Raw genomic sequence first — 27,690 nt, 5'->3', positions numbered from 1 at the left:
TCAATCCTGTTACCCCTGGATATGTCTGATAACAACTGCGTCTTTACATCAATTTCCTGTTCATACAATTCAAGCTGCTGCGCCAAAATGAAACAGTTCTCACAATCTGAATAATCCTTCTCTGACTTTGTCTCTGCCTGCTGAACCACACAGACATTTCTTCTTTGACCGTCCTCTATTAGTAAATCATTGAAAATCTTTACCAGATTTAAAACATTTCTAAGTTTTCTTTTCTCTTTATCTATACACAACAATTTCTTGTCCATCAATTTATTACTCTCCAAACATTGCTGATACAATCTCTCCCATAACTGTGCATTTGTCTGACAATTATCAAAGCTAAACTGTACATTGCTTTTACTGGCATAGCTATCAATGAAATCCATCCTCTATATATGATATAAAGAAGGAATGAAAATACTCACACTCTGGTAGCTTTTAGATGTTCTCCTCCTGGGATGCTATCTCCGCCACCGCCTGGATGCTGAAGGACGCTTCCGTTGTGACTCCTTTAATAGCCTTTAAATCCCAGACTTTAAACCTCGTGCTTCAGGTCCTTTTCTTTGTTTATTTATTTGTCCGCAACCTTGTACAAACAACGCACAAGTCTGTCCCCCCTGAACGAGGTGAGGATCCAAAAATAAATAAAGAATCTGGTTGGCTCGCCACTCTGTAATAAGGACGAGGTTTAAAAAAGAAGGAAAAGTGTGCTTTGGAGGGAAATTTGAATGATCCAGGACGGCAGAAGAAAACTTGTAGGTAAAAATATGGTGGGTTTAATTCTTCACCAAAGGAGGTACAAATATCATATAAACAGGATATCAGTCATAAGAGAAATAAGGCAATAGTCTTACAAATGTCTTAGAATGTCTCTGTGGTTCAAGTCTCAGAGTCCCAAAAATGATGGGGATGTAGTCTCTTTCCAATGGTGACTGAAGATTTGGCTAGAGAACAAAGAACTTCCTTGGGTGAATTCATGAGGTGGGGGCTAACAAACCCCAGATGTGCGTGGAGGCTTCTCTTGAAAGATGGTATACAAAAAGACCCCCCAACCAACTAACCTTCTAAGTCTATATACTCTCCTGACCGGGAAAATATATACACTTATGCCCAAATATGGTTACACCCAGTACAACTTATATCCCAAAAATGGTATACTGGCAAAGCTCCAAGTGGATTGGTCAAGCTGGACACGTAGCTATATCTCACTATGATCCATACATTACCCACGTGACCATCTAGACACGACCATATTAGGACTTCCAGTCATCCACCATTTTGGAGGTCAAGAAATTACTAGGTGAGAGTTCAGCCCTATACTCAATATGAGAGTGGAGAAGAGAATGAGACTGGAATACAGTGTAGATATATCTTGGATGATAATAATTTGATTCCACTAATGCCAAAGATAATATGATCCATTCAGCCATTAATAAGGTTAGATGTTATAGATGGGGTTACAGGTTATTAGTTTTTTACAATTGCTCTTTGTTATCCTTGTATTGCTGTTATCCTTGTATTGCTCTTTGTTATCCTTGTATTGCTCTGTTATCCCTGTATTGCTCTTTGTTATCCTTGTAGTTTGCTTTGTTATCCTTGTATTGCTTTGTTATCCTTGTATTGCTCTTTGTTATCCTTGTATTGCTCTTTGTTATCCTTGTAGTTTGCTTTGTTATCCTTGTATTGCTCTTTGTTATCCTTGTATTGCTCTTTGTTATCCTTGTAGTTTGCTTTGTTATCCTTGTATTGCTCTTTGTTATCCTTGTATTGCTGTTATCCTTGTATTGCTCTTTGTTATCCTTGTAGTTTGCTTTATCCTTGTATTGCTCTTTGTTATCCTTGTATTGCTTTTTGTATTGTGCTTTTTTATTCTTGTAGTACACTTTATCATTCCTGTATTGCTCTTTGTTATCCTTGTATTGCTTTGTTATCCTTGTATTGCTCTTTGTTATCCTTGTATTGCTCTGTTATCCCTGTATTGCTCTTTGTTATCCTTGTAGTTTGCTTTGTTATCCTTGTATTGCTTTGTTATCCTTGTATTGCTCTTTGTTATCCTTGTATTGCTCTTTGTTATCCTTGTAGTTTGCTTTGTTATCCTTGTATTGCTCTTTGTTATCCTTGTATTGCTCTTTGTTATCCTTGTAGTTTGCTTTGTTATCCTTGTATTGCTCTTTGTTATCCTTGTATTGCTCTTTGTTATCCTTGTAGTTTGCTTTGTTATCCTTGTATTGCTCTTTGTTATCCTTGTATTGCTCTTTGTTATCCTTGTATTGCTCTTTGTTATCCTTGTATTGCTCTTTGTTATCCTTGTAGTTTGCTTTGTTATCCTTGTATTGCTGTTATCCTTGTATTGCTCTTTGTTATCCTTGTATTGCTGTTATCCTTGTATTGCTCTTTGTTATCCTTGTATTGCTCTTTGTTATCCTTGTATTGCTCTTTGTTATCCTTGTATTGCTCTTTGTTATCCTTGTAGTTTGCTTTGTTATCCTTGTATTGCTCTTTGTTATCCTTGTATTGCTCTTTGTTATCCTTGTATTGCTCTTTGTTATCCTTGTATTGCTTTTTGTATTGTCCTTTATATTCTTGTAGTACACTTTATCATTCCTGTATTGCTCTTTGTTATCCTTGTAGTTCTTCAGTTTATGATTTTATTTATTCAGTAGAAATAAAATGAATGACATAATTCAATGGGTAAGTGATGATACACATGTATGAAAGCTACCCTGCTGTATACAGATTATAATCAGAAGGTATCATTAGGGGTTAGTAAGGGACGGGCACCTACCACTGACTGCCAGGGGTGTGCCAGCTAACCAGACATTCAGATAGAAGTGAAGGGCAGTATAATGCTATCATCCCTACATTGTCACTATTCTGGTTCATTGTAATTCTTTTTATTACTATCATTCTTCTTCCTCATCTTGGCTTTGAAATGTTCTCCTTTTTTTGATTAGGAATTTTCATGTATGGAATGAAGCTTGGTTCACCAGAGACGACCTTGGATCATTCTATAATGGATGGCAGGTTCTGGATGCAACTCCGCAAGAGACAAGTGAAGGTTTGATCAACCGATAATTCATATATATATATTTTTATATATACCCCCACATATATATGCTGATGGGGTAACCAGAGGGATTATCAGCCATTCTACTGAATTCAGTGGTGGAGGGGCACATTATACAGCCCCGGACACCCCTGTGGGTGGTGGTTGGTGATCGGTCGGCTCCTACTGCTATAGGTACAATGTTTATTATTGCCCCTTTCTCTGATCAGTCCTCTGTCCCCAGTAATAGCTCATGTTCAAACAATCAGCCGACGTGAACAGAACATGAAGGAGAAAGAAGAGCAACGATGGTGACGGACCGCCGCTATCTCCTGTGGGCCACCTATAGAAGCCCAGCCTCCCCCCCCCCCCCCCCCGGCTCGATGTTGGTGCGTGTAATAGCACAGACAGCGAGCACTTACCAAACAGGTCCTCCTAAATAGCACTTACCTGACAGGCCCTCCTAAATATCAGGTCGTGCAATAGGGTCCTACCATAGGCCATGTTCACACGTTTTTTAGCTCCTTTTAAAATGACATCCGTTATTGTGAGGCAAAAATAGTGGACGTCATTTAGCAGCCTGGCCTCCCCTTAGTGCGCTGACGGGTGTTTGTACATGATACTAGTTTGGTTACTAATTGGCCTTGGGATGCGGCTTAATTGAAAAGTCCATTGAATTTAATAGTAAAAAAACGGAGAAAGAACAGTGAAAAAACAAAAACTGTGTATGACCAACTAATGAAAAACGTCCCGTTTGCAAAAGTAGTCCGAAAAGAATTGTCATGTTCATTATTTTGACATCCGCTGCAAAAAAAGTCCGTTATTCCATACACTGTGCGCATTGGACGTCCGTCTTCCCATTGACTTCAATGCATTGCCATCGCGGTCAGTTAAATCACGGCAAGAACGGACGTTTTTTAAAATATGAAGATCAGACGCCTTTTCAATATTTTTGACGTTGTGTGAACATAGCCTAATCCTGCGTATCAGCACCAGAATCCATCGAGCAGATTCCAGACAAATTCTGGGACACAAAATAATAAAAAATAAATATAAAAAAAATGTCAAAGTTCTTTAGTCGAAACTTTAAACTGTTCCTTAAACCAGTGATTTTCAACCTTTTTTGAGCCGCGGCACACTTTTTATACTTAAAAAATCCCGGGGCACCACCAACCAAAATGGCACAAAATGACACTAAAACAGTACATATTATACATATAGTTAATAATACAGATTCTAAATGTATTTATACTTACTCAGTGTGAAACCTGGGCCTGTTTTCTTCTACCCCCCTGTGCTTCTCTCCCCCATGCTTATCCCCCCTGCTTCTCTCCCCCATACTTATCCCCCCTGCTTCTCTCCCCCATACTTATCCCCCCTGCTTCTCTCCCCCATACTTATCCCCCCTGCTTCTCTCCCCCATACTTAACCCCCCTGCTTCTCTCCCCCATACTTAACCCCCCTGCTTCTCTCCCCCATACTTAACCCCCCTGCTTCTCTCCCCCATACTTAACCCCCCTGCTTCTCTCCCCCATACTTAACCCCCCTGCTTCTCTCCCCCATACTTATCCCCCCTGCTTCTCTCCCCCATACTTATCCCCCCTGCTTCTCTCCCCCATACTTATCCCCCCTGCTTCTCTCCCCCATACTTATCCCCCCTGCTTCTCTCCCCCATACTTATCCCCCCTGCTTCTCTCCCCCCTGCTTCTCTCCCCCATACTTATCCCCCCTGCTTCTCTCCCCCATACTTTTCCCCCCTGCTTCTCTCCCCCATACTTATCCCCCCTGCTTCTCTCCCCCCTGCTTCTCTCCCCCATACTTATCCCCCCTGCTTCTCTCCCCCATACTTATCCCCCCTGCTTCTCTCCCCCATACTTATCCCCCCTGCTTCTCTCCCCTATACTTATCCCCCCTGCTTCTCTCCCCCATACTTATCCCCCCTGCTTCTCTCCCCCATACTTATCCCCCCTGCTTCTCTCCCCCATACTTATCCCCCCTGCTTCTCTCCCCCATACTTTTCCCCCCTGCTTCTCTCCGCCATACTTTTCCCCCCTGCTTCTCTCCCCCATACTTATCCCCCCTGCTTCTCTCCCCCCTGCTTCTCTCCCCCATACTTATCCCCCCTGCTTCTCTCCCCCATACTTATCCCCCCTGCTTCTCTCCCCCATACTTATCCCCCCTGCTTCTCTCCCCCATACTTATCCCCCCTGCTTCTCTCCCCCATACTTATCCCCCCTGCTTCTCTCCCCCATACTTATCCCCCCTGCTTCTCTCCCCCATACTTCTCCCCCCTGCTTCTCTCCTGTGCTTCTCTCCCCCATACTTCTCCCCCCTGCTTCTCTCCTGTGCTTCTCTCCCCCATACTTCTCCCCCCTGCTTCTCTCCTGTGCTTCTCTCCCCCATACTTCTCCCCCCTGCTTCTCTCCTGTGCTTCTCTCCACCATACTTCTCTCCTGTGCTTCTCTCCACCATACTTCTCTCCTGTGCTTCTCTCCACCATACTTCTCCCCCATACTTCTCTCCTGTGCTTCTCTCCCCCATGCTTCTCTCCACCATACTTCTCTCCTGTGCTTCTCTCCACCATACTTCTCCCCCCTGCTTCTCTCCTGTGCTTCTCTCCCCCATGCTTCTCTCCACCATACTTCTCCCCCCTGCTTCTCTCCCCCATGCTTCTCTCCTGTGCTTCTCTCCCCCATACTTCTCTCCACCATACTTCTCCCCCCTGCTTCTCTCCTGTGCTTCTCTCCCCCATGCTTCTCTCCACCATACTTCTCCCCCCTGCTTCTCTCCCCCATGCTTCTCTCCTGTGCTTCTCTCCACCATACTTCTCCCCCCTGCTTCTCTCCACCATACTTCTCCCCCCTGCTTCTCTCCTGTGCTTCTCTCCCCCATACTTCTCCCCCCTGCTTCTCTCCCCCTGCTTCTCTCCATCATACTTCTCCCCCCTGCTTCTCTCCTGTGCTTCTCTCCTGTGCTTCTCTCCACCATACTTCTCCCCCATACTTCTCTCCTGTGCTTCTCTCCTGTGCTTCTCTCCACCATACTTCTCCCCCATACTTCTCCCCCCTGCTTCTCTCCTGTGCTTCTCTCCCCCATACTTCTCCCCCCTGCTTCTCTCCTGTGCTTCTCTCCCCCATACTTCTCCCCCCTGCTTCTCTCCACCATACTTCTCCCCCTGGGCTTCTCTCCTGTGCTTCTCTCCACCATACTTCTCTCCTGTGCTTCTCTCCACCATACTTCTCTCCTGTGCTTCTCTCCACCATACTTCTCTCCTGTGCTTCTCTCCACCATACTTCTCTCCTGTGCTTCTCTCCACCATACTTCTCCCCCATACTTCTCTGCTGTGCTTCTCTCCCCCATGCTTCTCTCCACCATACTTCTCTCCTGTGCTTCTCTCCACCATACTTCTCCCCCCTGCTTCTCTCCTGTGCTTCTCTCCCCCATGCTTCTCTCCACCATACTTCTCCCCCCTGCTTCTCTCCTGTGCTTCTCTCCCCCATGCTTCTCCCCCCTGCTTCTCTCCACCATACTTCTCCCCCTGCTTCTCTCCACCATACTTCTCCCCCTGCTTCTCTCCTGTGCTTCTCTCCCCCATACTTCTCCCCCCTGCTTCTCTCCCCCTGCTTCTCTCCATCATACTTCTCCCCCCTGCTTCTCTCCTGTGCTTCTCTCCCATGCTTCTCTCCTGTGCTTCTCTCCACCATACTTCTCCCCCATACTTCTCTCCTGTGCTTCTCTCCACCATACTTCTCTCCTGTGCTTCTCTCCCCTGCTTCTCCCCCCTGTGCTTCTCTCCACCATACTTCTCCCCCCTGCTTCTCTCCCCCATGCTTCTCTCCTGTGCTTCTCTCCCCCATACTTCTCTCCACCATACTTCTCCCCCCTGCTTCTCTCCTGTGCTTCTCTCCCCCATGCTTCTCTCCACCATACTTCTCCCCCCTGCTTCTCTCCCCCATGCTTCTCTCCTGTGCTTCTCTCCACCATACTTCTCCCCCCTGCTTCTCTCCACCATACTTCTCCCCCCTGCTTCTCTCCTGTGCTTCTCTCCCCCATACTTCTCCCCCCTGCTTCTCTCCCCCTGCTTCTCTCCATCATACTTCTCCCCCCTGCTTCTCTCCTGTGCTTCTCTCCTGTGCTTCTCTCCCCCATACTTCTCCCCCATACTTCTCTCCTGTGCTTCTCTCCTGTGCTTCTCTCCACCATACTTCTCCCCCATACTTCTCCCCCCTGCTTCTCTCCTGTGCTTCTCTCCCCCATACTTCTCCCCCCTGCTTCTCTCCTGTGCTTCTCTCCCCCATACTTCTCCCCCCTGCTTCTCTCCACCATACTTCTCCCCCTGGGCTTCTCTCCTGTGCTTCTCTCCACCATACTTCTCTCCTGTGCTTCTCTCCACCATACTTCTCTCCTGTGCTTCTCTCCACCATACTTCTCTCCTGTGCTTCTCTCCACCATACTTCTCCCCCATACTTCTCTCCTGTGCTTCTCTCCCCCATGCTTCTCTCCACCATACTTCTCTCCTGTGCTTCTCTCCACCATACTTCTCCCCCCTGCTTCTCTCCTGTGCTTCTCTCCCCCATGCTTCTCTCCACCATACTTCTCCCCCCTGCTTCTCTCCTGTGCTTCTCCCCCCTGCTTCTCTCCACCATACTTCTCCCCCTGCTTCTCTCCACCATACTTCTCCCCCTGCTTCTCTCCTGTGCTTCTCTCCCCCATACTTCTCCCCCCTGCTTCTCTCCCCCTGCTTCTCTCCATCATACTTCTCCCCCCTGCTTCTCTCCTGTGCTTCTCTCCCATGCTTCTCTCCTGTGCTTCTCTCCACCATACTTCTCCCCCCTGCTTCTCTCCTGTGCTTCTCTCCCCCATACTTCTCCCCCCTGCTTCTCTCCTGTGCTTCTCTCCCCCATACTTCTCCCCCCTGCTTCTCTCCACCATACTTCTCCCCCTGGGCTTCTCTCCTGTGCTTCTCTCCACCATACTTCTCTCCTGTGCTTCTCTCCACCATACTTCTCTCCTGTGCTTCTCTCCACCATACTTCTCTCCTGTGCTTCTCTCCACCATACTTCTCTCCTGTGCTTCTCTCCACCATACTTCTCTCCTGTGCTTCTCTCCACCATACTTCTCCCCCATACTTCTCTCCTGTGCTTCTCTCCCCCATGCTTCTCTCCACCATACTTCTCTCCTGTGCTTCTCTCCACCATACTTCTCCCCCCTGCTTCTCTCCTGTGCTTCTCTCCCCCATGCTTCTCTCCACCATACTTCTCCCCCCTGCTTCTCTCCTGTGCTTCTCTCCCCCATGCTTCTCCCCCCTGCTTCTCTCCACCATACTTCTCCCCCTGCTTCTCTCCACCATACTTCTCCCCCTGCTTCTCTCCTGTGCTTCTCTCCCCCATACTTCTCCCCCCTGCTTCTCTCCCCCTGCTTCTCTCCATCATACTTCTCCCCCCTGCTTCTCTCCTGTGCTTCTCTCCCATGCTTCTCTCCTGTGCTTCTCTCCACCATACTTCTCCCCCATATTTCTCTCCTGTGCTTCTCTCCACCATACTTCTCTCCTGTGCTTCTCTCCCCTGCTTCTCCCCCCTGTGCTTCTCTCCTGTGCTTCTCTCCACCATACTTCTCCCCCCTTCTTCTCTCCTGTGCTTCTCTCCACCATTCTTCTCTCTTGTGCTTCTCTCCACCATGCTTCTCTCCTGTGCTTCTCTCCACCATACTTCTCCCCCCTTCTTCTCTCCTGTGCTTCTCTCCACCATACTTCGCCCCCCTGCTTCTCTCCCCCATACTTATCCCCCCTGCTTCTCTCCTGTACTTCTCTCCCCCATGCTTCTCTCCTGTGCTTCTCTCCACCATACTTCTCCCCCCTGCTTCTCTCCCCCATCCCCAGGTTTCTCTCCCCCATGCTTCTCTCCCCCATGCTTCTCTCCCCCGTGCTTCTCTCCCCCATGCTTCTCTCCTGTGCTTCTCTCCACCATACTTCTCCCCCCTTCTTCTCTCCTGTGCTTCTCTCCACCATACTTCTCTCTTGTGCTTCTCTCCACCATGCTTCTCCCCCCTGTTTCTCTCCCCCATCCCCATGTTTCTCTCCCCCCTGCTTCTCTCCCCTGTCTCTCCCCCATCCCCAGGTTTCTCTCCCCCCTGCTTCTCTCCCCCCTGTTTCTCTCCCCCATCCCCATGTTTCTCTCCCCCCTGCTTCTCTCCCCTGTCTCTCCCCCATCCCCAGGTTTCTCTCCTGTGCTTCTCTCCTGTGCTTCTCTCCCCCATGCTTCTCTCCTGTGCTTCTCTCCACCATACTTCTCCCCCCTGCTTCTCTGCTGTTTCTCTCCCCCATCCCCAGGTTTTTCTCCCCCATTGTTTTCTCCTGTTTCACAGGGGCACCATAGTTTGGGGAACCTTCCCCGCAGCACACCCGACCATGTGTCGCGGCACACTGGTTGAAAATCACTGCCTTAAACAATGAGGTGGATAGGGTGCTGAATGTACTGCTGTGTGTGTACAGGGGTCTACAGGCTGGGACCGACATCAGTTAAAGCCATCAAACAGGGAGACGTGAAGCTGAAGTACGACGGCCCCTTCGTGTTCTCGGAGGTTAATGCGGATCGCGTCTCCTGGATATACAAGAAGGAAGAAGGATCCTATGAGAGGGTTCAAACCAACAGCAGCTCCATTGGGAAATGCACCAGCACAAAAGCTGTGGGCAGCAACAAGAGAACGGACATCACCTCCCATTATAAATATGCTGAAGGTAAGACGATGGAAAGATCCGGGTGTTCACCACCTCTAAGAACCTAATCACACAGTGCAGCCCAGAACCAGAGATGCTGCCTGTACTATAGAGCATTTAAAGGGGTTCTGCTACTGGTCTATCCTGAGAATCGCCAATGGTTACCTGACTATCCTGACGCTCATCAGCCTGAATAGAATCATAAGCAGACAGCGCCGTACATTGTGTAGTGGCCGCACAGGGTAACTGCACTTCACTTCCCATTAGTGTAAATGCTAAATGAATGGATCCATCAAAGTCTTGGAAATCCCCTGTCACTAGTTTAAAGCTAGCCATAGGCATGAGGTCATCAGAACTGGCTGATCTTGGATGATGGACCTAGGAGGTGTATGGGGGTCACGTTACTATATACGTTCCAGGGGGGGGGGTAATCTACTAGGGTAAATCTATACAGTAAAAAATAATAAGATCTCACCCTCTAAGGACGTGTTCTTTCCAAGTAGATTGCAAAGATCTCCCGACTTGTTGGCCGTTTCTGAAGGTTTCGGACTATGGATTATAAAGACTACAATGTATATGGGAGCGGGATTGGCCGTAAATATATTGTTCTCTTATGTTTCTGCAAGGCTCGGCTGCGGAGAGAGAAGCCTACCACAATGCCGTGCTGCAGCTCTATGGACGCAGAAGCTTTGACGAAGATGATGATGACACAAGCAGTGAAGGCGCTCCGGCCGCCCTGGTCAGAGTAGCCAGGATGGAGCTCTTCACTAATGTGAACATGAGCGGAAAATTCACAGAATCTGATCCCACTGTGATCGGCCACAATGTCAATCTCGTATTGGTACTCAAGAATTCGGGAGCAGCCAAAAACCTCACCATTAATTTCAGCGTTAGCAGCAGCGGCTACACCAGGCGGGTGGTGAGAAACGTCATGAGTGACAGCATGTCTATTAGCATGGCGGCTAACCAAGGTAACAGCCCTATAGGGATTATGGGGAATTACCCTATAGGGATTATGGGGAACAACCCTGTGGGGATTATGGGGAACAACCCTGTGGGGATTATGGGGAACTACCCTGTGGGGATTATGGGGAACAACCCTATGGGGATTATGGGGAACTACCCTATGGGGATTATGGGGAACAACCCTGTGGGGATTATGGGGAACTACCCTGTGGGGATTATGGGGAACTACCCTATGGGGATTATGGGGAACAACCCTATGGGGATTATGGGGAACTACCCTATGGGGATTATGGGGAACTACCCTATGGGGATTATGGGGAACAACCCTATGGGGATTATGGGGAACAAGCCTATGGGGATTATGGGGAATTACCCTGTGGGGATTATGGGGAACAACCCTATGGGGATTATGGGGAACAACCCTATGGGGATTATGGGGAACAAGCCTATGGGGATTATGGGGAATTACCCTATGGGGATTATGGGGAACAACCCAATGGGGATTATGGGGAATTACCCTGTGGGGATTATGGGGAACTACCCTGTGGGGATTATGGGGAACTACCCTATGGGGATTATGGGGAACAACCCTATGGGGATTATGGGGAACAACCCTGTGGGGATTATGGGGAACTACCCTGTGGGGATTATGGGGAACAACCCTGTGGGGATTATGGGGAACAACCCTATGGGGATTATGGGGAACAACCCTATGGGGATTATGGGTACCTGTACTTACCTGTTATATACCCCACCACCCCAGTACTAATCCCTCCAACACTCCACACCCTCCAATACTTACCTGTTATATACTCCACCATGATCCATTACTTACCTGTTATATACTCCACCATGATCCATTACTTACCTGTTATATACTCCACCATGATCCATTACTTACCTGTTATATACTCCACCATGATCCATTACTTACCTGTTATATACTCCACCATGATCCATTACTTACCTGTTATATACTCCACCATGATCCATTACTTACCTGTTATATACTCCACCATGATCCATTACTTACCTGTTATATACTCCACCTCCTTCAGTAAATGAAGAGATGAGGATAAAATATTAAGATTTATTGTATTTGATTTCAGAAAAGGAGATTCCATTTACAATTCCGTACAGCAGATACGCCGACTGTCTGATGGAGGACAAAGTGCTGGAGGTCTCGGCTTTGTGTCAAGGAGACGACGTACAGAAGTTACTGATAACCAAAGTCATTACCATACAAAGCCCCTCACTCACCATCAAGGTAAGTCATCTGTCGTATAAGGAAAGCTCTGCCACGTCCCCCGCGCTGAGACCCCCCCCCCATCTACAGATATGTATACACACCATATCTGCATCACCCATCAACACTATAATATATATATATATACACACACACACATCTATATACTGTGGGAGGATATGCTCAGTGTGACCGCTATATGCATCTATAGGCTAAGTTCACACTACGTAAGTATCCGGCCGTAGCGCGTTCCGTGAATAAGCGGCCGGAGATTTACGTAGTTTGCGTACAATGGAAAGTATACGATGTACGGCCGCACAGTTCACACTACGTACGAATTTACGCCCGGATTGTATGCAGCGCCGTAAAAAATGAACCAGACCATTGTTTGAGGACGGAAATGCTGTAACTTACGCCCGTAGCGTAACATGCGGTCCCGTACGTAGTGGTGATTTCTTCATTTTTACACTTTGATTTGCAGATCCAAAAGGTTCTGTGGGGTGTCCGGGGCTAGGCGAAGATATCCAAGTAAAAGACCGCTGTCAGATCGCTACATACGCCGCTCGGGAAGCATACGTAGCTTACGGGCGTAAGTTTGCGGACCGTACGTAGCCGGCCGCAACTTGCGTAAATCCCGGCCGGAGTTTTACACGTATATGTGCGGCTGCGAAATATATGCGGCCGGACATATACGTAGTGTGAACATAGCCATATACTGTATAAGGATATGCTCAGTAGAGAGCAGGATTGCAGTGTGGCTGCTATATACATCTATATACTGTGGAGGATATACTCAGTGTGGCCCCTATATACAGCTATATACTGTGGGAGGATATGCTCAGTAGAGTGCAGGATTGCAGTGTGGCTGCTATATACATCTATATACTGTGGAGGATATACTCAGTGTGGCCCCTATATACAGCTATATACTGTGGGAGGATATGCTCAGTGTGGCCCCTATATACAGCTATATACTGTGGGAGGATATGCTCAGTAGAGTGCAGGATTGCAGTGTGGCCGCTGTATACATCTATATACTGTGGGAGGATATGCTCAGTGTGGCCCCTATATACAGCTTTATACTGTGGGAGGATATGCTCAGTACTGTGACCGCTATATACATCTATATACTGTGGAGGATATACTCAGTGTGGCCCCTATATACAGCTATATACTGTGGGAGGATATGCTCAGTGTGGCCCCTATATACAGCGGGAGGATATGCTCAGTGTGGCCCCTATATACAGCTATATACTGTGGGAGGATATGCTCAGTACTGTGACCGCTATATACATCTATATACTGTGGAGGATATACTCAGTGTGGCCCCTATATACAGCTATATACTGTGGGAGGATATGCTCAGTAGAGTGCAGGATTGCAGTGTGGCCGCTGTATACATCTATATACTGTGGGAGGATATGCTCAGTGTGGCCCCTATATACAGCTATATACTGTGGGAGGATATGCTCAGTACTGTGACCGCTATATACTGTGGGAGGATATGCTCAGTGTGGCCACTATATACATCTACTGTAGATCTATATACTGTGGGAGGATATGCTCAGTAGAGTGCGGGATTGCTGTGTGACCGCTATATACATGTGGTATCCCACTGTGGGTGTTGCTATTCTTGACACCCCTCATAAAAGTCTGTACTTTTTGCTATAGCTGTTGCACTCTTTCCACCCAACCACAGTGCAGCACACGCTGGTGAGGGGGAGTCTTTGGATGAGAGCGGAGCTTTGGAGGAGAAAGGATGCAGCTCAGATAGCTCTTCTCAGTGGTTCTTCCTTGGCCCTCTGCCAGGTCCCCTCTACAAGTTAGTTCTTAGTCAGTGCCCCGCATGGGTAGGACTCAGAACAGACAGCTCTCACAACCCTCTTTCTTGAAGCACCAAACATGCTGTATGATGCGCTGCTAAGCCCTTCAGGAGAGGACTAGCCCACAGATAACCCCAACCCATGCTGAGGACTAGGAGTCAGTACAGTGCAGGACAGTCTCCGCAGAAAAGCCAAAGAGCTAGGAACTGATCCGGGTGGAGCAAAGTTACTAGAAAGTCGGTGAACTCCATCTCGCATCGTGGGCGAACTCTAACTATTCCGCTCATCCCAGGTAACAGGGTCTGGGGCCTGTGTCACCTATTAGTACGGTTCAGCCAAAGATAGTGGGCATGAGGTGGTGTGAAGACTATAGGAAAGGTCAATACACAGGCACAGGTTGTTTCTTCTTCTTCTTCTAAGGACTCCGACCTCCCAGCAGAGCACATTACTACTTGGGATGAGACTCTCACGGCCTCCTCCTCTCTACTACCTCAGTACAACCTTATCAACTCCACTACATCCTACTCAGCACTTATCCCACAGATCTGGTGGTTCTATGTCCGTGTAATTATTGGACCTGTATCAGTACCTGAAGGTCCGTTGTGTTACCTGCTGCACATTCACAAGTAGTAACCAAGTCACCGTTATCCCCCGAGTCTGTGATTATTCACCTCCACCTGCACAGTATATACACCGCAACCTTGGGACATCTCCCCTATCTGTGGGTGGGGGGGTCCTACTATCCGGGAGGGACACTACACCGCTCTGACCACCTGCACAGTATATACACCGCAACCTTGGGACATCTCCCCTATCTGTGGGTGGGTGGTCCTACTATCCGGGAGGGTCACTACACCGATCTGACCACCTGCACAGTATATACACCGCAACCTTGGGACATCTCCCCTATCTGTGGGTGGGGGGTCCTACTATCCGGGAGGGACACTACACCGCTCTGACCACCTGTGACTACACTATCCGGGAGGGACACTACACCGCTCTGACTACCTGTGACTACACTATCCGGGAGGGACACTACACCGCTCTGACCACCTGTGACTACACTATCCGGGAGGGACACTACACCGCTCTGACCACCTGTGACTACACTATCCGGGAGGGACACTACACCGCTCTGACCACCTGTGACTACACTATCCGGGAGGGACACTACACCGCTCTGACCACCTGTGACTACACTATCCGGGAGGGACACTACACCGCTCTGACTACCTGTGACTACACTATCCGGGAGGGACACTACACCGCTCTGACCACCTGTGACTACACTATCCGGGAGGGACACTACACCGCTCTGACCACCTGTGACTACACTATCCGGGAGGGACACTACACCGCTCTGACCACCTGTGACTACACTATCCGGGAGGGACACTACACCGCTCTGACCACCTGTGACTACACTATCCGGGAGGGACACTACACCGCTCTGACTACCTGTGACTACACTATCCGGGAGGGACACTACACCGCTCTGACCACCTGTGACTACACTATCCGGGAGGGACACTACACCGCTCTGACCACCTGTGACTACACTATCCGGGAGGGACACTACACCGCTCTGACCACCTGTGACTACACTATCCGGGAGGGACACTACACCGCTCTGACCACCTGTGACTACACTATCCGGGAGGGACACTACACCGCTCTGACTACCTGTGACTACACTATCCGGGAGGGACACTACACCGCTCTGACCACCTGTGACTACACTATCCGGGAGGGACACTACACCGCTCTGACCACCTGTGACTACACTATCCGGGAGGGACACTACACCGCTCTGACCACCTGTGACTACACTATCCGGGAGGGACACTACACCGCTCTGACCACCTGTGACTACACTATCCGGGAGGGACACTACACCGCTCTGACTACCTGTGACTACACTATCCGGGAGGGACACTACACCGCTCTGACCACCTGTGACTACACTATCCGGGAGGGACACTACACCGCTCTGACCACCTGTGACTACACTATCCGGGAGGGACACTACACCGCTCTGACCACCTGTGACTACACTATCCGGGAGGGACACTACACCGCTCTGACCACCTGTGACTACACTATCCGGGAGGGACACTACACCGCTCTGACTACCTGTGACTACACTATCCGGGAGGGACACTACACCGCTCTGACCACCTGTGACTACACTATCCCAAGGGACCCAGCAGCAACCTGACAGGACACCGACCACTGGGGAGAAGGGTACAACCGGCCTTACACTATAACTGCAGGCGTTATATGGAATAACTATAATAACTGTAATAGAACAACTAATATAGAACTATAATAGAATAACTAATAGACAACTATTATGGAATAACTACAATAAAGCTAGATTTGCATTTCCAGGGAAATACATAGTGCTTGAAAAGAGCGCCCCTTTACCAGTGACCTCCAGAGCGCCCCTTTACCAGTGACCTCCAGAGCGCCCCTTTACCAGTGACCTCCAGAGCGCCCCTTTACCAGTGACCTCCAGAGCACCCCTTTACCAGTGACCTCCAGAGCGCCCCTTTACCAGTGACCTCCAGAGCGCCCCTTTACCAGTGACTTCCATTTAACTTTAATCCTGGGTGCCGTCCCTTCAAGAGCGACTTGGGTCCCATCCCTTTAAGAGCAACTTGGCTCCCGTCCCTTTAAGAGCGACATGGGTCCCTTTAGGAGCGACCTGGGTCGCTTTAAGAGCAACGTGGGTCCCTTCGCTCTTAAAGGGACCCAGGTCACTCTTAACGGAACCCAGGTCGCTCTTAAAGGTACCTAGGTCGCTCTTAAAGGGACCCAGGTCGCTCTTAAAGGGACCCAGGTCGCTCTTAAAGGGACCCAGGTCGCTCTTAAAGGGACCCAGGTCGCTCTTAAAGGGACCCAGGTCGCTCTTAAAGGGACCCAGGTCGCTCTTAAAGGGACCCAGGTCGCTCTTAAAGTGACCCAGGTCGCTCTTAAAGTGACCCAGGTCGCTCTTAATGAGACCCATTTCACTCTAAAAGGGACCCAGGTCGCTCTTAAAGGGCCCCCGTTGCACTTAAAGGGACCCAAGTGGCTCTTAAAGGGAACCAGGTGGCTCTTAAAGGGACCCAGGTCGCACTTAAAGGGACCCATTTTGCTCTTAAAGGTACATATTTCGCTCTTAAAGGTACATATTTCGCTCTTAAAGAGCCCCAGGTCGCTCTAAGAGGAACCAGGTCACTCTTAAAGGGACATATTTCGCTCTTAAAGGGACATATTTCACTCTTAAAGGGACATATTTTGCTCTTAAAGGGACCCAGGTCGCTCTTAAAGGGACCCAAGTCGCTCTTAAAGGGACCCAGGTTGCTCTTAAAGGGACATATTTCGCTATTGAAGGGACATATTTCGCTCTTAAAGGGACCCAGGTCGCTCTTAAAGGGACCCAGGTCGCTCTTAAAGGGACCCAGGTCGCTCTTAAAGGGACCCAGGTCGCTCTTAAAGGGACCCAGGTCGCTCTTAAAGGGACCCAGGTCGCTCTTAAAGGGACCCAGGTCGCTCTTAAAGGGACCCAGGTCGCTCTTAAAGGGACCAATTTCGCTCTTAAAGGGACCAATTTCACTCTTAAAGGGACCCAGGTCGCTCTTAAAGGGACCCATTTTGCTCTTAAAGGGACATATTTTGCTCTTAAAAGGGACCCAGGTAGCTCTTAAAGGGATCCATTTTGCTCTTAAAGGGACATATTTCGCTCCTAAAGGGACATATTTCGCTCTTAAAGGGACCCAGGTCGCTCTTAAAGGGACCAATTTCACGCTTAAAGGGACCCATTTTGCTCTTAAAGGGACATATTTCGCTCTTAAAGGGACATATTTCGCTCTCAAAGGGACCCAGGTCGCTCTTAAAGGGACCCATTTAGCTCTTAAAGGGACATATTTCGCTTTTAAAGGGACCCAGGTCGCTCTTAAAGGGACAAATTTCACGCTTAAAGGGACCCATTTCGCTCTTAACCCCTAGACGACCCTGGACGTAGGGTTACGTCATGGAAGTCTGTCCCCAGACGACCCATGACGTAACCTTACGTCATGGGTGGTATTCCCGCTATGAAGCGCGCTCCGGAGCGGAGCGCGCTTCATAGGAGGTGGGGGCCGGCTGCAGTGAGCAGCCGGGACCTCACCGGTAATGACACGCTGCAGCGATCGCGCTGCCGCGTGTCATTAACCCCTTAAACGCCGCGATCGCGGCGCGACCGCAGCGTTTAAGTGTAAGTGACAGGGGGAGTCCCCTGTCACTTACCGATCGGGACCCCCGCAGTGTGACTGCGGGGGTCCCGATCGTTGAAACGGACTGCCGGAGGTCTCTCACCTGCCTCCATGCGGTCCGATCGGCGATCTGCTACACTGAGCCTGCACAGGCAGGCTCAATGAGCAGAGCGCCGATAACACTGATCAATGCTAGGCCTATGGCATAGCATTCATCAGTGTAGAAATCAAAGTACTGGATGTACAAGTCCCCCAAAGGGACTTCAAAAGTGTAAAAAAAAAAAGTTCAAAACACTAACACACTACCCCAAAACCCCTCCCCCAATAAAAGTCTAAATCACCCCCCTTTCCCATTATATAAATAAAACATATAAAAATGAATAAATAGATAAACATATAATATACCGTAGCGTGCGTAATTGTCCGATCTATTAAAATATAACAAGCGTCATTGCGAACGGTGAACGGCGTACACGAAAAGAGGGAAAAAAGTGCGCAGATTACCGATTTTATGTTACATTATATATAAAAAAAAATCAATAAAAAGTGATCAAAACGTCCGATCTTCACAAATATGGTATTAATAAAAACTAGAGATCATGGCGGAAAAAATGACATCCCATACAGCCCCGTAGGTGAAAAAATAAAACCGTTATAAGCGTCACAATAGGCCCATTTTATTAATATTTAATTGCCAAAAAAATGGATTTCATAAAAAAAAATATATAACATTAGAGAATCTGTGTAACCTGCATATGGTTGTGTTCAGACCTATAGAATAATGGTATCATGTCGCTGTTACCATATAGTGCATTACGTAGACACAGGAACCCCCCAAACGTTACCATATTGCATTCTTATTTACGATTTCACCTATTTATATCTTCATGAATAATATATTTGGGGTTCCATCATACATGATATATTTGGGGTTCCATCATAAATAATATATTTGGGGTTCCATCATACATGTTATGGTAAAATGAAAGACGCCATTACACAGTACAACTATTCCTGTAACAAATAAGCACTTACATGGCCTGTAGATAGAAAACTGAGAGTGCTAGAGCTCTTAGAAGGGGAGGAGGGAAAAACGAAACCACTAAGATCAAAATTTGCGCGGTCCACTGGGTCATTTTGGGCCTGGTCCTCAAAGGGTTAAAGGGACCCAGGTCGCTCTTAAAGGGACATATTTTGCTCTTAAAGGGACCCATTTCGCTCTTAAAGGGACCCATTTCGCTCTTAAAGGGACCCATTTCGCTCTTAAAGGGACCCAGGTCGCTCTTAAAGGGACCAATTTCACTCTTAAAGGGACCCAGGTCGCTCTTAAAGGGACCAATTTTGCTCTTAAAGGGACATATTTCGCTCTTAAAGGGACATATTTCGCTCTTAAAGGGACCCAGGTCCCTCTTAAAGGGACCAATTTCACGCTTAAAGGGACCCATTTTGCTCTTAAAGGGACCAAGGTCGCTCTTAAAGGGACCCATTTTGCTCTTAAAGGGACATATTTCGCTCTTAAAGGGACATATTTCGCTCTCAAAGGGACCCAGGTCGCTCTTAAAGGGACCCATTTAGCTCTTAAAGGGACATATTTAGCTTTTAAAGGGACCCAGGTCGCTCTTAAAGGGACAAATTTCACGCTTAAAGGGACCCATTTCGCTCTTAAAGAGACCCAGGTCGCTCTTAAACGGACATATTTTGCTCTTAAAGGGACATATTTTGCTCTTAAAGGGACCCATTTCGATCTTAAAGGGACCCATTTCGCTCTTAAAGGGACCCAAATCGCTCTTAAAGGGACCCAAATCGCTCTTAAAGGGACCCAGGTGGCTCTTAAAGGGACCAATTTCACTCTTAAAGGGACCCAGGTCGCTCTTAAAGGGACCAATTTCACTCTTAAAGGGACCCAGGTCGCTCTTAAAGGGACATATTTTGCTCTTAAAGGGACATATTTCACTCTTAAAGGGACCCAGGTCGCTCTTAAATGGACCAATTTCACTCTTAAAGGGACTAATTTCACGCTTAAAGGGACCCATTTTGCTCTTAACCCTTTAAGGACATGGCCCATTTTCGTTTTTGCGGTTTCGGTTTTTCCTCCTTGTGTATATAAGGCCATACATAGCACTTGCATTTTTCCACCTAGAAACCCACATGACCCCTTATTTTTTGCGTCACTAATTGTACTTTGCAATGTTGGCTGAATTTTTGCATAAAGTCACTGCAAAACCAGAAAAAAATCAAAGTGTGGTGAAATTGAAAAAAAAAACGCATTTCTTTTATTTGGGGGGAATGTGTTTTTACGCCATTCGCCCTGGGGTAAAACTGACTTGTTATGCATGTTCCTCAAGTCGTTACGATTACAACGATATATAACACGTATAACTTATATTGTATCTGATGGCCTGTAAAAAATACAAACCGTTGTTACCAAATATACGTTCCTTAAAATCGCTCCATTCCCCGGCTTATAGCGCTTTTATCCTTTGGTCTATGGGGCTGTGTGAGGTGTCAGTTTTTGCGCCATGATGTGTTCTTTCTATCGGTACCTTGATTGCCCATATACGTCTTTTTGATCGCTTTTTATTACATTTTTTCTGGATTTGATGCGACCAAAAATGCGCAATTTTGCACTTTGGGATTTTTTTGCACTGACGCCGTTTACCGTACGAGATCAGGAATGTGATTAATTAATAATTCGGGCGATTACGCAGGCGGCGATAGCAAACATGTTTATTTATTTATTTATTTGTTTACTTTTATTTAAAACCTGGGAAAAGGGGGGTGATTCAGACTTTTATTAGGGGAGGGGGCTTTTTACTATAAACAACACTTTTTTTTTTTTTTTACACATATACTAGAAGCCCCCCTGGGGTTAGGGTTATTCCCCCCCCGGGGTTAGGGTTATTCCCCCCCTGGGGTTAGGGTTATTCCCCCTGGGGTTAGGGTTATTCCCCCCCCCGGGGTTAGGGTTATTCCCCCCCTGGGGTTAGGGTTATTCCCCCTGGGGTTAGGGTTATTCCCCCTGGGGTTAGGGTTATTCCCCCTGGGGTTAGGGTTATCCCCCCCCTGGGGTTAGGGTTATTCCCCCCCCCTGGGGTTAGGGTTATTCCCCCTGGGGGACTTCTAGTATATACACTGTGATCTCTCATTGAGATCTCTGCAGCATAGATATGCTGCAGAGATCCATGAGATCGACACTCGTTTGCTTTCGGCTGCTGCAGCCGGAAGTAAACGAGTGCCGAGCCGAGGACGGCGCCATCTTGGACGCGTCCCCGGCCGGCATCAGTAACGGAGATCGCTCCTCCGGGACAAGGTCCCGGAGGAGCGATCTCCCCCACTAGACACCAGGGAAACGTTGCCTCCGGTAATCGGAGGCAGCTGTCAACTTTGACAGCTGCCTCCGATTAGCTAATTAGCGGGCACGGCGATCAGACCGTGCCCGCTAATAGCGGCGGTCCCGGGCTACAAGCGGCACCCGGGATCGCGGCACTTCAAAGCGGGGCCGCCGCGCGGCCCCGCTTTGAAGTGCAAGTGAGGACATAGGACGTACCGGTACGTCCTATGTCCTTAAGAGGTTAAAGGGACCCAGGTCGCTCTTAAAGGGACGCATTTTGCTCTTAAAGGGATATATTTCGCTCTTAAAGGGACATATTTCGCTCTTAAAGGGACATATTTCGCTCTTAAAGGGACCAAGGTCGCTCTTAAAGGGACATATTTTGCTCTAAGGGACATATTTCACTCTTAAAGGGACCCAGGTCACTCTTAAAGGGACCAATTTCGCTCTTAAAGGGACCAATTTTGCTCTTAAAGGGACATATTTCGCTCTTGAAGGGACTTATTTTGCTCTTAAAAGGACCCAGGTCGCTCTTAAAAGGGACCCAGGTCGCTCTTAAAGTGACCCGGGCCGCTCTTAAAGGGACCCAGATCGCCCTAGCAACATGGGTCCCTTTTAAGAGCAACATGCGTCCCGTCCGTTTAAGAGCAACTTGGGTCCCGTTTCTTTAAGAGCGACTTGGATCCCTTTAAGAGCTACATAGAACTTTTTTAAGAGCGACTTGGGTCCTGTCCCTTTAAGAGCGACTTGGGTCCCGCCACTTTAAGAGCAACTTGGGTCCCGCCACTTTAAGAGCGACTTGGGTCCCGCCACTTTAAGAGCGACTTGGGTCCCGCCACTTTAAGAGCGACTTGGGTCCCTTTAAGAGCGGCTCTGCTACTTATAATGGTAAAGACCATTGCTCGGTTACCATGACAATCTTACTCATGTCAGGGAGACAAAATGGTTAAGGACCTTCCATATATTACATCTTCTATTGGCCAATAGTGGACATGTGACTGTGGATGGTGTGATACATTGCATGACGAGACCTTAGAGTTCCTATTGGCTGCTATATCTCAGCTATTTGCATATGTGCTGTGATTGGCTGTCAGCGGTTAGAGTGTGGCCATTATTTCCAATGGGCCATTATTTTCTATGGGAAATTCGGGGTCTTTAAACGTAAAAGACAAATCCGATCGGAACGAAAAATAGATAGCACACCACACACCGCCGAGGGCTTCGAAACGCAGTTTGAATGGAGTGTGTGCACAAAGCGGTTCGGGCTGTATTATGCGCAGAAAAATGGCTGGAAGAAGAAACGGAAGAAGAAGAAGAATACGGATTACAATATAGGGATTATCAAGCACTATAATAACTACAATAGAACAACTATAATAGAACAACTAATATAGAACTATAATAGAATAACTGTAATAGACAACTATTATGGAATAACTACAATAAAATAACTACAATATAATAACTGTAATGGATATCTATAATAAAATAACTACAATATAATAACTGTAATGGATATCTATAATAAAATAACTACAATATAATAACTGTAATGGATATCTATAATAAAATAACTACAATATAATAACTAATGGATATCTATAATAAAATAACTACAATATAACATGATAGATATTACAATTATATTGTAGTTATTATAGTTATTCTATTACAGTTACTATATTATATTTATCTATTATCTATGTTCACACAACGTTTATTCATCTCCGTTTAAAATTACGTCCGTCATTTTGAGTCTAAAATAAGGGACGTTATTTAGCAGCCTGACCTCCCCTTAGTACAATGACGGGTGTTTGCACATTATACTAGTTTGGTTACTAATCGGCCGTTGGATGGGGCTTAATTGAAAAGTCCATTGAAATTAATAGTAAAAACGGAGACAGAACGGTGACAAAGGGAAAACTGTGTGTGAACTACAAATAAAAAACGTCCGCCATTTGCAAAAGACGTCCAAAAATAATGATCATGTTCATTATTTTGACGCTTGCGGCAAAAACGTCTGTTATTCAATACGCTGTGTGCATTGGACATCCGTCTTCCCATTGACTTCAATGCATTGCATTGCAGTCAGTTAAATTTCGGCAAAAACGGACGTTATTTTAAATATGAAAATTGGCCGCCTTTTTAATATTGTTGACGTTGTGTGAACACAGCCTTACAGTTATTCTATTACAGTTATCTATTACAGTTATTATATTATATTTATCTATTACAGTTATTTTATAGTTATCTATTTAAGTTACTATATTGTATTTATCTATTATATTATAGTTAATTACAGTTATATTAGTTATCTTTTACAGTTATTATATTATAGTTATTCTATTATAGTTATTCTATTACAGTTATTACATTGTAGTTATCTATTTAAGTCATTATATTGTAGTTATTCTATTATAGTTATCTGTTATTACATTGTAGTGATTCTATTAGTTATTCTATTAGTTATTATATTATAGTTCTATTACAGTTATTATATTATAGTTCTATTACAGTTATTATACTATAGTTATTATATTATAGTTATCTATTAGTTATTATAATTATATTACAGTTATATTAGTTATCTATTACAGTTATATTATAGTTATTCTATTACAATTATATTGTAGTTATTATATTATAGTTATCTATTACAGTTATTATATTGTAGTTATTATATTGCGAGCTGTAGAGCAGAAGCATAGCACGTTTGGCCTCTCTGTGCAGAATAGTTTTAGTGTTCTTGCTGATATTGATAGAGATGCTGTTGCTGTTGGAGACATGGCTGCTCAGGTGATTCCCAATGGGGATGTTGTTTTGGATGGGCCACTGAGGGCAGAAGTAAAGGTTAGTAAGAAGAGAAGGCATCTTCTAGTTGGTGACTTGATTGTTAGAGGTGTTGTGGTAGGACAGGAGGAGGATGTGTTTAGAGAGGTGAGATGTCTCCCAGGTGCTACTGTCAGGAGGGATAGGAGACGGATTGTGAACATTGTGAAGGCTGCTAGTATAGATAGCAAGGTTGATCTGGTGGTTCATCTTGGAACCAATGACTTGTCCCAAGGAGATGTGGATTTGGTTAAAAAGGAATTTCAAACTTTTAGTCTGGAGCTGGGCAAGATAACAGATTCTGTGACATTTTCAGAGGTTTTGCCGGTCTGTAATCAGAACAAAAAGGCATGTCGTATCTCAGAGTATAATGCATGGTTACGGCAGTGGTGTAAGGCTGAAGGGTTTGGGTTTGTTAGTCATAGCTTTTGCAAGTGGTGCAAAAAGGACATGTTCAAGAGGGATGGTTTGCACCCATCACACATAGGTACACAGGTACTTGGTGAGGAATTCAGATTGTTTTTGGACAGACATTTAAACTAGATGAAGGGGACAGAAGTATAATAGAGGAGGAGGATTTCTGTCCCCGACCAGTAAAGACAAATAAGTGTATCCGGATTGGTGAAAGTGCAGTGGTTGGTGCTGTAGACACAGTGGTTGGTGCTGTTGATGTAGTTGTTGGTGCTGTTGACGCAGTTGTTGGTGCGGTTATTGGTGCTGTAGATGCAATGGTTGGTGCGGTTATTGGTGGTAAGGAAGGTGCTGTTGGTGCGGTAGATGAATTTGGGAATAAAGGTATTATGAAGCTTAGTAATCTTCGGGCAATGTGTACGAATGCTCGCAGCTTAGGAAACAAGATCTGTGAGCTGACGGCCATTATGTCTAGAGATGATTTGGACCTTGTTGCTGTAACAGAGACCTGGTTCAAAGAGTCTAATGATTGGGAAATAGCTATACCGGGATATATTCTGTACAGGAAAGACAGAGCAGAGAGAAGGGGAGGCGGGGTAGCCATTTATGTCAGGGATAGTCTTAAATCGACACTCATCCAAAATACATATAAAGAGCTGGAGACTCTCTGGGTTTGTATGCAGTCCAAAGAGGGATCTGTTATGAGGATAGGTGTTATCTATAGGCCTCCGGGGCAAAGTGAGGACTATGATAACATGCTGATGGATGAAATTACTAAAATGTCATTAAAGGGGGACATTGTAGTTATGGGCGACTTTAACATGCCGGATGTGGATAGGAATATCCCTTCTGCACTTACATGTAAAAGCAAGAATGTAATGGAGGCCCTTACAGGGGCAACTCTGAAACAGCTTGTGAAGTCACCTACCAGAGGAGAGAACATTCTAGATTTAGTATTTACTAATGTGGATCGGGTGTCTGAAGTTAGAGTGGAAGAAAATCTAGGTTCCAGTGACCACCAGTGTCTATGGTTTGACGTACAAACTGACTACGTCCAATCCCATACTACAACAAGAGTATTGGATTTTAGGAAGACAGATTTTAATAAAATGGGGGAGTATTTAGATAAAGAATTAAGAGGGTGGGATAAAACATCGGGGGGCGAGCACTCAGTGGGCAGAATTAAAAAATGTCATATTAAAGGCAACTAGACTATATGTACGAGAAGTTAGCAAAAGTAAAAGGAAGAAGAATCCATTATGGTTTACTAGAGAGGTTAAGGCCATTGTAAAAGGAAAAAAGGCAGCGTATAGGAAGTATAAGGAGACTGGGAATGAAGCTGACAGAGAGACGTATAAAAGTATACAGAAGGAGGCAAAGCAGATTATAAATGCTGCTAAAGCCTCAAAAGAAGAGGAAATGGCAAAATCTGTTACTGCGGGGAATAAAACCTTCTTCAGATATATAAGTGACAGGAAGAAGAAGAAGAATGGCTGCAACATTACTAAAATAAGTAATGGGGAGAATACAATTATTGATGGAGATAAGGCGGTCGCTGACTATTTGAATAGTTACTTCTGCTCAGTGTTTTCAGAAGGCGGCCTTCACAATCACAGGATGGTTGGACACAACATTGCCTCCAGCTATATGGGTTCGGCTCCAGTATTTTCAGAGGCTGAAGTTGCAGAGGAACTTGCCCGTTTAAAGCTGAATAAGGCGATGGGTCCAGATGGGATCCATCCCAGGGTTCTTAAAGAACTCAGATCTGTGATTGCTGCCCCCCTGACAGATCTGTATAACCAATCCCTGCTAACAGGAGATGTCCCCGATGATTGGAGAACAGCCAATGTTATACCAATCCACAAGAAGGGGAATAGAGAAGAGCCCAGTAACTACAGGCCAGTGAGCCTGACATCTGTAGTAGTGAAAATGATGGAAACTCTTCTAAAAAAGAAGATAATGGATCACCTAAGAATCAACAATTTGATGGATCCAAACCAGCATGGCTTTACTGAGGGCCGATCATGTCAGACTAATCTCATTGATTTCTTTGATTATGCCACAAAAGTGCTGGATGAAGGTGGTGCTGTGGATATCGCCTATCTGGACTTCAGCAAAGACGCAGATACAGTTCCCCATAAAGAGCTGATAGAGAAGTTGGAGAAAATTGGACTAAATCCCTGGATAGTTCAGTGGATTTGTGGTTGGCTGAAGGAGAGATATCAGAGGGTGATGGTAATGGTGAATATTCCGAGCAGAGACTGGTTACAAGTGGTGGCCACAAGGGTCTGTTCTGGGTCCTATTCTTTTTAATATGTTTGTAAGTGACATAGGAGAAGGTTGATAGGTAAAGTTTGTCTGTTTGCTGACGACACAAAAGTCTGCAATAGGGTGGATATTCCTGGAGGTGTCAGTAATATGGAAAATGATTTAGCTTTGCTAGATAAGTGGTCCAAACAGTGGAAATTGAAGTTCAACGTTTCCAAATGTAAAATAATGCACTTGGGGAGGAGGAATCCCCTATCCGAGTATCACATCGGCAGTACTGTGTTGGAAAAGACTTCAGAAGAGAAGGATTTAGGGGTAATGATTTCTGACAGCCTTATAATGAGTCACCAGTGCAACCAGGCGGTGGGGAAAGCAAATCGTATGCTGGGGTGTATAGCTAGAGGTATAACCAGTAGGAAGAGGGAGATTGTGATCCCGCTGTATAGAGCTCTGGTGAGGCCACATCTGGAATACTGTGTCCAGTTCTGGAGACCTCACCTAAAAAAGGACATTGATAAAATAGAACGGGTCCAAAGACGAGCTACAAAAATGGTGGAGGGTGTGAGGCATAAACCATATCAGGAAAGACTTAAGGATTTGAATCTGTATAGTCTGGAGGAAAGACGGGAAAGGGGGGACATGATTGAAACCTTTAAGTATGTTAAGGGACTAAATAAGGTTCAAGAGGGGAGTGTTTTTAGTAAAAAACTGAGCTCAAGAACAAGAGGACACAGTGAGAGGTTAGTTGGGGGAAAGATCAGAAGCAATGTAAGAAAATATTATTTTACTGAAAGAGTAGTAGATACCTGGAACAAAC

At 46.2% G+C, this 27,690-nt stretch overlaps 1 protein-coding gene across 1 annotated transcript in view; it reads left to right on the top strand.

Annotated features, from left to right (window-relative positions):
* LOC138771931 (protein-glutamine gamma-glutamyltransferase 6-like) overlaps nt 1-27,690 on the top strand; it is a 67,382-nt gene that overhangs the window by 30,930 nt on the left and 8,762 nt on the right. Inside the window, exons 7-10 of the mRNA XM_069951934.1 lie at nt 2,955-3,058; nt 9,537-9,782; nt 10,388-10,732; nt 11,837-11,994. Coding sequence (XP_069808035.1) covers nt 2,955-3,058; nt 9,537-9,782; nt 10,388-10,732; nt 11,837-11,994 — 853 coding nt within the window. The remainder of the gene's footprint in view (nt 1-2,954; nt 3,059-9,536; nt 9,783-10,387; nt 10,733-11,836; nt 11,995-27,690) is intronic.

This window comes from Dendropsophus ebraccatus, chromosome 14 (genome assembly GCF_027789765.1).
Source record: "Dendropsophus ebraccatus isolate aDenEbr1 chromosome 14, aDenEbr1.pat, whole genome shotgun sequence".
Classification (NCBI taxonomy): domain Eukaryota; kingdom Metazoa; phylum Chordata; class Amphibia; order Anura; family Hylidae; genus Dendropsophus; species Dendropsophus ebraccatus.
Note: the sequence above shows the minus strand (reverse complement) of the source record. Positions and strands in the feature narration are given on the sequence as shown.